The sequence below is a fragment of the Cariama cristata genome, unplaced genomic scaffold, assembly GCF_000690535.1.
Source record: "Cariama cristata isolate BGI_N322 unplaced genomic scaffold, ASM69053v1 scaffold8398, whole genome shotgun sequence".
NCBI lineage: Eukaryota > Metazoa > Chordata > Aves > Cariamiformes > Cariamidae > Cariama > Cariama cristata.
In genome coordinates, this window is record NW_009630586.1 from 34,231 (window position 1) to 46,910 (window position 12,680).

Sequence of the window (12,680 nt, forward strand, 5' to 3'; positions counted from 1 at the left end):
ACATCTTTCACAAGCTGAAGGATGCTCAAGGATGCCCGATGCACTCTCTGGTAATTGTATGACTTCAAATAAATCATTCTTTTACATCTTTGAAAACATAGTTCTCATAACACTGATGTTTTATGTAATTAAGAATGACATGGAAAACAGGATTTGTGAACAGCAGCAGTAGTGTGCAGGGACAGCAATGGGATACAGTATGTTTGTGCAGAGAAGAGTATTACAAAAGATTTGTCAACCAAGTCATTCAAGAGAGGATGACAGACTTTTGGAGAAAAAAAAAAAATAAAATACACCAGGTGATAGGGAAACTGTAAACACAGAACTGTGTAAGTATTTCTTCCCAGTTTGCTCCAAGCGACACTGCTTACGCATTGTCGAATTACAGACCTGTAATGGGTCATTCTCCATTACTCAATTTTATCTACACCAGCCCCCCTCCTTTTTTAAACACAGCACAAGCAATCAAAATCTTGAATGCCATTTTTGAGATTGATGACAGGCTTGGAGGATAAGTCTCTGAAATTCAAGGGCTATTTCACATAAAAACAGAACATTATTGACCATAACTGGCTTGCAAATTCTTGAAACTCAGCTGACGTAACTATAAATGCAAAAGTCTTACTCAGAGGGGCCACAGAGTTACTCCATGGCTTAAGGATGTTATCATGAGGAATCAACTGCAACAAAAGATCCCTCTTTATGATTTGCAAGTGATGGCATCCACATGAGGACAGTCCCAAGCTTCCCTCTGCATCACGCCTGCAGTGCAGCTAGCCCCTTCTCACCAGTCTTTCAGTATTTGAGAAACACCACTGAAATTATCACTCAGAAGAATAAGATGCTGAAAGTTTCCAGCTCTCTTAGGTTAGAGGCTTCGAAGGACAGAAACTTAGTGCTTACTAAAATATTAGACATGGATACCTGGAAGTTGACATTAAAGAAAGCTGCGTAGAAACGACAGGGCTAAAACAAGCACTAGCAAATGCCTATCATTAGGGTTCAGCTTCTTCCAGATATGTTGTCTATTCTCTTCCCTGTTCCCGGAGGCATCTTGTCTGCCTGCTAACCTTGATGTTTTAGCATGTCTCGATGGATCACTATCCCTGTCAGTACTGCCATCAGTATTTTTCCGGACACCCACTTTTTGCAACAGTGACTTTGCTTTGAGATCTTCCATGTGTGTATCCACCATCCTTTCTTTTCTCAGAAAACTGAATGAGCTTCCTAAAAAGTTCAGAGTAAAGTTACTTGCACTTTACTGCTCATTACAGGAAGTTTCACAAGATCTATTGTTCTAAACACAAGAGTAATTAGAAGTTCTTTTAAATAAGATAATACTAACATAAACTTGTCCAAGTGCCATCAGCATATTATTGTGATGTGCCGTATTTGAACTTGTGTATATTATCTTACCTCAAGTTTCCATGCAGTCATTTTGAGGGTAAAGGAAAGGCCGTTCAAAGCAAAAGCATTCCAGCAGTAAAAACACAAGTTCTTTACACAGCACACACAGCATTCACCACATTTCACATCAAACGTGGGTTTATAAATTCCAGTCGGAAATTGCGCCCCTACATCTCCTATCTGAGGTCAGCAGAAAGCTTAAACGGAATTAAATTTGATTCCGTTACACGGTTGATTTATTCAATGTTTTCCCAATCAATTTCCCTTATTTCTAGTGGGTTAAAATAGGCACAACCAGCCTGTGCTACCCTGCTGTAAGGAATGACTTTGAAACCATCTTACTAACGTAACTGACTTGAAACGTCATCTTACTAACTTTATCCAGGTCCCAGCTATTAAGGTAAGAACGTGCCTGCTCTCAAAAAATTTCTGTGAAGCAATAAAATAAAATCCTAACCACAAATTAGGGCTCAATTCTCACTTCCAAGCAGTTGGTTCTATCTGCATCTCAATTCTCTCTGCTGCTGATTAACTACCCTCAGAAAGGCAAAAACACAACTAGGTTATTGCAAGTGAGTTTAACTCTAGAAAATGTGCAAAGTCATGAAATCCAAGAGGTACAATAGCTCAGAGGTGTTTACATTTGTACTCTTCTTTGGCACCTTGTACTTTATATTGGCTCACTACTGTGATAACCGGAAAGGACTGCATCACCAGAAACAGGGAGGACTTGGAAACGTTTGGACCTGGCTTGCCATACCAGTAACCACCACTGCTGGGAATCCAACGACTGTCAGATATTCTAAAGGAGTGCAAAAATTGCAGACTTCCAGCAGTCCGCTAGCAAATAATAGTGTCCAGGATGTCTGGATACAAGTAGTAGGATTATTTTTTTTATCATTTTTCTGAAGCAATGGAGAAAAGATTCATCTGCTGGACCTGTTTCAGTAATATAAACCAAAGTTTTCTTTAAAAATCACCTCTCTCTCCAGACTCTCACATCACAGCAAAACCAATCCACAATGGAAGTGATAATTCTGCTGATGCAGGCTCTGGAGAAAATATGGCCAATTTTGCCTTTTTACAGTAGAAACATCATGTGTTGCAAACCACATACCCTACAAAACACTCTACAGTGGCAATGAAGTTGCAGGCTACTGTTTGAAAAAGCACGGTATTAGGCAACAATTCCCACTACTAAGGTATGCAAGTTGTCAAAAACTTCAAAACTATTCTGGCCACTCAGGAAACGCAAAAGCTGAAAGGAAAATCCCCTTGTACTATTCTGCACTGTGGAAACAAGGAACAACTCCCCAGCGCAAGAATGCTGTGGCAGGACCACAACACAACGGGCATCGCTGCTGCTGTGTATCTGGCACTGTTTAAGGCTGAGCTGGCTCTTAAAAGAAAGATACATTTCTACAGTACCATAATTTAGATTGTTTTATCCAAATCTAGAAGTCAGCCATTAAAAATGATCTCTCCTTGGCCATCTCATACTGTAACATTACCTTAATCCTAAAAAGCCTACGTACCTGCTACTGTAGGTAGCTACCTACAAGGGAGGTACAAGGGAAAGACGACTCTGCACTAACTAGGAGCCAGGACTAAAGCCTACTGACATCAGAAAGGCTCCTAAGAGCTTGGTGGGTTTGGATCAGACCCTAAAGCAGTTCCCAACTTCAACGGAGGCAGAACAAAATAAAACAATCTTGACTTCAAACCACTTGGAGTTGGGTTTTTAAACTTGGGCAGCCGAGACATTATCCCTCCTCAAGCAAAACTAAAAAGTATTCCCGAAGACAGCATTAACTGTTTTTTTTCCACCAGTCACCTTCCTTCTTGTTCAGTTGTTCACCACTAGAAAACATCTGCAGTCGTACTTAGTGTTTTTCTGTAAACTCAGAGCTTTTAGAGCGCCGAAGATGCATAAAGCCCGGCAAGAAGAGGAGGAAGGCAATTTTGTGCTGAGAACGCAGCAGGTGGTAAGACACCAGAGAAAAAGAAGATTAGTGGAGAACAAGAATCAAAATCTTCTTTCCTTTTAAAGACTATATGGTTATACCGTGGTATTGGATCTATAAATACACACTCGTCTCCCAAATTCTCATTTGGAAAGGTAGATCTCTACAGTCACATATATTTTTAATCAATTCACATGCAGAACGGCAGCTTTATTCCATCTCAAGTTTAGCCTTTTTGCAATAATGTCAAGGCACATAAAAGAGGTATGAAAACCCTTTGCTGCGCAAACGTGAAGATCTCATCTGAAACCGAGCCCCAACAGCATGTTAATAAAGATACGCTAATATTGCACAAAGTAACTTAAGGATGACAAAGCCCAGGCCAGGTGAAGCCATCGCCCTTGGAGAAGTTCACAAGTGGTTTCAACAACCAAATAGCGCAACATCTCTTCAGGAAACGCAGATATTACAAGTGACACAAAAAGTTATTTCACAACATGCTACTGCAGGGAAGGCAACAAAACTCTCCACTAACCACAGAGAAAACTACTTTTGCCCCTTTTTTGAAAGACAGAAGAGGCTCAGAGATGTCCACGATAAAACACCGGCTGCTCGAGTCAGCCCTGCAATCGGCACTTCTCTCCCCGAGTTAGATTCATGCCTTGCCCCTTGCTAAAGCAATTTAATCTCCCAAAGTTAGAGTTTCCTAAGGGAAAGTGGGGGAATGACACTGCCTGCATCATAGCTCGATGTTTATGTAGAGCGCTATTTTAGTACAATGAATTAAGAGCAGTCAGGAACACAGCGAACCGGTGACAAGCTGGCATGGATTTGTGGAAAGTTACACAAATTCAGTTACACAAGTTTTGCCTGGCCTTAACTATCCCCATTTTATAAATAGATAAAGCAAGAGGGGTTAGGCAATTTGCCCAGTATCAATTAGCAAGTCCTGAACGACTTTGTGAAATCTCAATCTACTTCAACCGCTTGGCAACACGACCAGCCCGGGACATGGCAGGCACACTGAGCGCCTTTGGGAGTACGCGTTAATAATCCCGACTGGTTTTAAAACCTGAAGACATCATGTTATTGTCCTTACAACAGAAAAATCCCACGCGTGGAGGGACGTGTGCCTTTCAGCCTTCTGTAGACCCTTGCTTCTTCACATTCAATCACGGAGAGGCAGGTGACAGCACTATTTAATATTTCAGTGGATAAAATCAGAGGAAAAAAGATTTAGTTTGTACCCAGTCTCAGTAGGATGCTAATATCGTGCCATGGTTGGAGCATGGTTCGCATCGAGCAAGTTTTGTGCACCCTGGGAGTTTCCCCTCAACCTCTCCCATCCCTCCCCAGTCTATCAAGACTCTCACTTCATTTCACAATAATTTATAGGACCTGCACAGTTAAATAAACTGAAGAATATTAACCCTTGTTTACTGTGAGAAGTCGTCTCCTGGTTTATGCAGCAATATTGGTGCTGATGCAGTTTATGTTGACAAAGAGTGTTTTTCCCCATGCAGGTTTTAGACTCCAGGGAGTCAATAAATGCCAGGGCAAAGAGGTTTTATGCTCTGATTAAAAAAAAAAAAATTTTGCCTTGGAGAGGCTGGAACACACGAGAACACGGCTATCTCAATTTACATTGCAACCATCGTCAGCACAGCCCGGAACAACAGTATCTGGAAAGAGTCCTGCTCTCTCCAGAAGATAGATTAATTCAATGTGCAGGAAAACACTTCAAACTGAGAAAGCGATACTCTCTGAATTTTAACAGGCTCCAAAAACTTGGTGCCAACCCACAAGCCCAAGCCAGTGCCTTTGGGGCGGGGGGGCAGGGTGGGTGGTGGAATAAAATGTTAAGATAGAAGCAAACAGCCTCGGTTTAGGTCTTACTGGTCAGCTGGATCTGTTAAAGGCAATTTTATGCCTTGGTTCAGTGGATGCACATTTTGAAAGCCAGAGGAGCTACATAGTTAAAAATAGACAGACCCATAAGTACAAATACCAAGTCCCAGGCCGCAGGGAAGATCTTGAAGCTGGGCACTTGTGCAGGTCATTAGAGGAATTTTTAGAATTCCTACTTCCAGCAAATGGCCCCAAGCTCACAGATTTCATCTCCGTCGCCTTACCTGTGCCTGTCTCAGCTCGCAGTGCTCCCACAGCAGTTTTCACATGGGATGCACAGCCACCAAATTCAGAGTTACAAACTGAACCTGAGAGATGTCGGACACACCTTCATCAAGTCGCTTTTTCTGTTCAACCTCAGCAGAATTGCACAGCCCAAATTAACTAAAGAGGCTTTAGTTTTCACTGGTGTGAACTGTATAATCCCGCAGCAAAATTATTGCTATGAATTCTATACAGTGAAAGTTTCCCAAGTAATTAAATTCACTGACATGTTGTGGAGGTATAGCCTGGCAGTGGGCTTTCCTCCACGACAGGGTCGAGCTTTTTTTCCTAAGTCTTGAAAGCAACTTTGCTTTTTTCCCCCTAAAAGGATTTCCACATTGAGATTTACATTCCTTACATTTACATTTAAGATCTACATTTCTTCTGAGATAAGAAACATGAATTGTGTCCAGCAGCAGGAAACACACAGGAACACAAGGTTGCAAAGGCCAAACATTGAAGAAGACCTTCTTACCAGTTGTTCCCAGGCAGTTTTGATAGAAGGATGGCAAAAGGGAAAGGAGTCATTATAAAAGAATTGAAGTCATTCTTTTCTCTACACTATTTGCATTTTTTGTGTACACCAAACCAGTTCCTTCAAGGGAGGGGCCCCATTCACTCTAACCTTCAGGCTTCATTCTACCGCTGATCAATCTTTTTTTTTTTCCCTTGTGGTGTAACTTTCCAGCGAAACTTAAACACGTTTGTTTCATGGGAATGCAGTGATGTCATCCAGCTAATAACTGAAGCACTTGACAATCATCAGAATTATTCATAATATGCACCAATATTATTGTCAAAGGCAAGTGCTTTGATCTCACTGAAACAAAACTCACTTTATTAGGATTGGTTTGCTTCCAGCATTTTTTCCTCCTCAAAAAATTCACAAGAAATTTTGCTATTTCATCCTGGGTCAGGAAGAAAGGAAGCTTAAGTGTCAGAAATTCCCACAGAAACAAAATTTCATGTTATGACCAGGTCAGGTTCTTCTCCAGTATTCAGTCAGTCATTTATTTTTGTTTCTTTCAAGTCATCAGCTGCCCTCGCAGAAACGAAAGTGCTTCCTGCCACTGCAGTGAACTTGCTGACCTTGGTTGAGTTTAGTGGCTCTGCTGTCTCATGAAAGGTTACAGTGTTAGTCCTTTTGCATGTTCAAAGAAAGAATTTGTAAAGCGAAAACTCTGCGTATCTCGCAATGTTGCTCTCACAGGATATGCAGAGCGATGGATGTTGCACGTATAAATCACTAGTAGACAGTTACAGTTCAGGGGAACACGTACAAATCAGACAAAAATAAAACCTCTGAAATTCCGACCAAGACTAGTCAACCTTAAAACTACTTATCAATGAAAAATTATTCAGCAGAAAAAAAAAAAATACATGAACAGGTACCTATTACCAGTGAGTCATAATAAAGAAAAAAGCCAAACCCTGACATCCTTGTGGAAGAGAAACACAAGCAGCTTTCTGCCAGGCTGGCAGAAACAGTTGGAATAACAGTGCATTGCTCTAATGCAACAGTTATTTGCAGCCTCTCCCAGAAAATAATCTAAAGCTCTATACAATTACAAATCCAAAATGTTACATCTTAGCTCCATTATGGAAAAACTGTAGGATTTCACTGTATAAAGTTATAGAGATTTCACTTTATAAACGCTCCTTTGAGCATTTTAGAAGACACTCCTTACCTTCCATCAGCTGCCACACAGGATGAATTATTTACACCTCATTAGAAATATAACAGCAGGCATTAAAAGCACTGGGAGACTTAAAAGGGAAAACAAAGCAACTTCAGGTTTAAACCGAAGTCCTGTATTTTAGATGTTACATCCTGTAAAAGGCCTTATTGCCTTCTGCAGAGGGAGAAGAGCTACCTATTAAAAAAAAAAAAGGAAAAAAAAACCTGTGCATTGCAATGCGTTCTGGGAAATCTATACCTTTCATTCCAAGATGCAAATCCAGGTGTAAATATATCAAAGGAGTTGGTGCCTCTCAGCACTACACAACGTAACAGGAACATCTGCCTAACAGGACAGCCGACGGTGGTTGCCACACAGCTGCAAAGCCCTGTCCCTTAACCCCAGCACACTGGCTTGACCCGCTGCTATGCCTCCATCAGCAGGACAGGGCACTGAAAAAGAGACCTTACCACAAACAGATACAGTTTTTTCCAATTAAATATGGGACTGAAAAAGTTAAGCATGTACATGGATGTTTGCTAAGACAGCAGGAGCAGATGTGAGCTCTGCCCTCCAGCTAGAGGCGGCACAAGGACTGGAAAGGCACCACAAGATTCATGGGAAGAGCACAGTCCTCAGGGAAAGGACACTCAGAGTGGAATCGTACTCAGGACAGGAAAACGGCACACTGGGAAGAAAGGGAAAAACAAGTCTCACGGGTTCTAAATGTACTCTCCAAAAATCTTGTCTTGCTTAATAGTCTACAGTAACAATAATGATCATTCTTAATTTCTGGAAAGAAGAGTGAAGTCTGTAAGAACATGTATGAAATAAAAGACCAGAAGAGTAGTATTGGAAAAAAAAACCCACACCCCACACACACCCCCCCTTACCAGGGACTGTTTCCAACAGACCTATATTGATGCAGCTCACGACAGCAGTGACTACAACAGACACCTCCAGGCACATCTGTATTAGCTACAGCAACTCTCTTCACAGCCTTCCCTACCCTGTCCCTCAGCTTGCTCGACTGCTTCCCAGACTTTCCGTTCTCCCCAGTGAGGGCTGGGTTAGGGCAGTCAGTTAAACGTGCGCTCTGTCACTCGGTTCAACTGAAGCAGACTAGGGAGCATCCATGCCAGCAGTCTGACCGGCAGATCTTTCGCTAATGCAAAGTTGTAAGTGGCTTTTACCAGACATACCAATTCCCTTCTGATGAAGCTATCCACTGTTCACCACAGTCCTTTTGAAAGCCACCTTGCACACCGACGATAAATCAGTGAGGTCTGTGCAGTCCACTTTCAAACCTATGAACTTGTTTTAAAAATTTGACTAGCTTATGTCAAGAATTTTATCTAATTTATTGATTCTGAGGACTGAACAGTCAAAGGATTTATTCATGTTGATTGCCATTATTCCAAAGAAGAGTATTTTAAGGTAGCAAGATGTAATAAACTCTAGGTTGGTCTTCTTTCGGTTTGGTTTATGGTTTGTTTACTGTTTGTTTTTTTGGTGTTGTTGGTTTTGTTTTGTTTGTTAGTTTTAAGAACTGCAGGGCTTCTTGAAGCTAACATTTTTATGTAGGTTTCTTCTTGATCATTAAATCATCTCTTTGGATACACAGTTATGCCTACAGCTTATTCAAAGCTACCAGGAAAGTTACCTGCAATTTGCACTGAGCCGTCTTCTCCAAGAAGAATATTTCCTGCTTTCACATCCCTGCAGAAAGATAAAGCAACAATAAGTGGAAGTCATTAAATCTTCCCTTCAACCAACAAAAATACATAGAAGGTTATTATTTCTTATATTTTGCTTCTTGCATTAGCACCTCCTGCTTCCAACCATACAGAAACAGCAGAGACTTAACACCAATTGTAACTTCAGCAGACAGACACTAAGTGCTATTTGTATGATTTATAGCTAGTAGCATTTTAAGTACTATACACAGAAAAAAAAAATTTGAAAAACTTATCAGAAGATACCCTCAAAAATACAAGGAAAGTGGTTTGTTCCAGGTTCTTAAGTTAACTAAAAATGTGAAAACAGAACCTGGTAATGGTCTGATACTCATGTACCCATTTTGGAGGGGGAGACTTCAAGAGATGGTGAGTTGATCTAGTCTCACTACCGCTGAATGCATTCTGTTCCTCCCCAGCCCCAAGTCTCGCTGCTCTCCAGCCCTGCAGAAGTTCCCCTGCTCCCTCAGGAAATCAGTTCAGCCCCATACACTGGTGAAAAAATGTTGTTTGCTCACGGCTTAATGAACCAAATCACATTACCAAGAGTCAGATGGGCAGAGCTGGTACAACAGAGATGATGAGAATGGTAAAGTGGGGCCAGTCTCAGCTTTAGTGAAAAAGTCTCTCTAATTATTTTTTTCCCAACCAAAGTCAACGAACACACAAGAACATCCAACATGTGCTATGAAAGTTATTGTACTATCCCCTTTCTACCCCAAAAAAGCTCTGGTTTCAGTTAACAGCAGCACTTCTCCACCCTTGAGGGGAATGCTACTTTCACTCCAAATATGCTTTGAAGTTTTACAGCTTATTTTCACAGGCTGCGCCCCACGCAAAGGCAAGAGAAGCACCTTTACAGTTGACATACACATTCCTCAGCATGGCTGCTATGCTTGCACTGGCTAGGAAACCATGCAGGTGCTGTCTCAAGAAAAGCTGCAAGAAAAGCAACTGTCTAGGGAATAGATAGCAATTCACAACACACCTCACCTTAATGGCAACCACCCGCACCGAAGAGAAAAAAAAAAAGAAAAAATATAAAACAAACTCCAAAACAAGTAGATTCTCTCTCCACTGCCTTCAGCAAATATTCCAAATCCTTTCACATATACAAAAAAAAAGTCAAAAGCTATTTTTTCTCTCCTTCCTCATGCATCACGAGAACAGAACTGGCATGATGGCCTGGCCAAAGAGCCCTGGTCAGTCCCTGGAAATCTCCTCCTTCCTGGCTTTGCTCTTCTGAAGAAGAACCTGGGCCGCTGCCAGTTCCAGGCCAGGATAATTTTAAACACGTCCTCTCCCGGATTAGCATTTGTTAGATTCTTCCCAATACTCCCTCTAGGACATTGGCATGGTAAGGCTTTCCCCCAGCACACAACAGAACAAAAGTGAACAAAGACTGTCCATAAAACAGTCCCGCTAAAGATTACTTTAACAGCAAACTGCAGCTGACAGCAGCCTTCAGTCTTCAAACAAGTATTTCAAGTCCTGCCAAATGTACTCCTCTTGCTAGCAGTGACCACCTTGGAGCCTGAGTCCTGTTTGAAGCACAAGTGTAAGGGCAAGTACAGGAAAATACTCATTTGCTTTAATCATCAAGAACACTTGGATAGACCTATACGGAAACACTGAAGTTGTATGGCGAGATAGCCTTGAGAAGCTGACTTAATAGCAGAATGGGATTCAAAGCAGTAAGAAGCTGTGCAGTGATGCTGGAGTAAGTAGACATACATAAAACAATCGCTGTCAATCAGCTCCAAACCTGCCCATTTTACAGAGGCAAAATATATGAACATGCGTTTAGGGACGAGTCAGCTTTCCCTGCCAAGAAGCATTATTATGTTTTCTTCCTGCAATTAACAGCTGCAGACGTTGCGGACAAGAAAGCATCAGCCCTGCAGTGGATGGAGGCTCTTTAAGTAGATGGAGAGACCTGAAGGGATTAAATACAACATCACGTGTGTAGTTACGCTACCCGCCGCCCCCTCAGCATCCATTGGCCAAATCCAATACAATTGGAGTTGTAAAGAGTTAATCACCATGACAGATACAAATCTGACTGACCCCTGCACTCCCACAAAGCGTTCATGGTCTGTAACAGTGAGAGAATGAAAAAGCTCCCTGCCAGCATTTAGGTAGAAGATGCCTTTGGGATCCAAACCCATGAGCACGTGGAGCCAGGAGAGCACAGCACCCAAGTCTGCTGCTTCCTAGGTAAGGAGCTGGCTCACATGGCCCGAAATGTGCTTGGCATGGGTGCAGCCATCTGAAGGAACGCCCCCCTCCTTGCACCAGCACTAAATCAGAGGGAACTGAGGGTGTTCAGGAAACTCTTCAATCCTACTGGAAATGTTTATCCAGGCGGTCGGTTGTCCGGTGACAGCCAGGACACACAACGCCTTTTCAAAGCTGCCTGCCAGTTCCAGGTTATGGGGAAAGGAATAGCATGCACCAAGGTTGCCTGTCGAAGTTATTGTTCCTCGTACTGAAGATGGATGCAAGTAACAGTAATTTCCATCTGTACTCCAAGGCAGCCCAGGATGCTGGAGCGTTTTCCCAGTAAACTGGGCTGTGCGGTATTGTATAGCCTTTCCAAACTTCCCCAGTCGGCACGACGGCGTGTGCAGTTCATCGAGCCCCCAAAGCAGACCACATTCAGCAATGAAGGAAGTACCAGGGAAGTTTTTAAGCAGAAACATGATAAAAGCCTCAATCATCGTGCGCTTCAGAGTCCAAAAAAAACCAAAAACCTCAGGCAGGTTTCACTGACACAGCAACAATGGCCAGAAAACAGCATGCAATCAATGCCACCAGACCATCCTACCATAACAGAGCAGGTTGGACAGGCTCGGAGTGCAAAAAGTAGTGAAACAAGCACTCAGATTGAATCCCATAGGAAAAAAGACCCAAAGGACTTCAGTCCCTAAACCTCCTCCAACGTAGAGGCTTGTTTTCAATTTCAGCTTGGATTAATTAATATTTACATATTTTCTCACTGGAAACAAAAGTCAGTAAATATGGTGCTCCAAGAAATTAAAACAAGTCATTGCTACAGTAAGAAATCCAGGAGGCCAACAACAGCCACTGCCAAATATCCAAGTCAGGCTGCAGAATTAAAATCACCACTTGATGTGGCATTTCCTCCGGGTGACCAACCCCCTGAGAAGGCCATTACTCACCCCAGCATGGTGTGCTCCACCCCAGAGCAGCAAAAGGGATTGGCAGCAAGCTGTTTGGGGACGTCAACTCCGTTTCGGAGTTAATGTACCATAGAGGCAACTTCCAGCTTTCTTCCTTTTCCTCATCCCAGCGTATCGGCATCGCATCGCCCACTGCAACAGCACCGGGTGAACATCGAGCAGCAACAACACTGGGTGAACACGGATCCCTTTCTTTAGCATATACTGGCATCACCAGTAGTGTCTTCAAATTAGGTCCTCTTAAAACCATTGTTAAGATTAATTAATTATATTTAAAGGGGAGAGAGGAACGGTGCTTTCCTGTTTATTCACATCAGGAGTTGCTTATAAACTCACAAGCTGAATAGCGAGAAGTTTGTTACTCCAGGATATAGTTATTGCCAAGTATAACAATTTGAAGGTACTTCCTATAATGTGGTAATGACCGTATCCTGGGCTGATACACTCAGAATAAATGGTGTGCCTCTAGCATAATTATTATACTGGAAACAGGAAGCAGTTTTACGCTGTAGCGTAAAC

The 12,680-nt window shown here is 42.2% G+C and overlaps 1 protein-coding gene across 1 annotated transcript in view; it reads right to left on the minus strand.

Annotated features, from left to right (window-relative positions):
* Positions 1-12,282, minus strand: part of OXSR1 (oxidative stress responsive 1) — a 37,107-nt gene extending 24,825 nt beyond the window's left edge. The window contains exons 1-2 of the mRNA XM_009705600.1: positions 12,230-12,282; positions 8,886-8,941 (exon numbers count right to left, since the gene is read on the minus strand). Of these exons, the coding sequence (XP_009703902.1) occupies positions 8,886-8,941; positions 12,230-12,282 (109 nt within the window). The remainder of the gene's footprint in view (positions 1-8,885; positions 8,942-12,229) is intronic.
* Between the last annotated feature and the right edge of the window lie 398 nt (positions 12,283-12,680).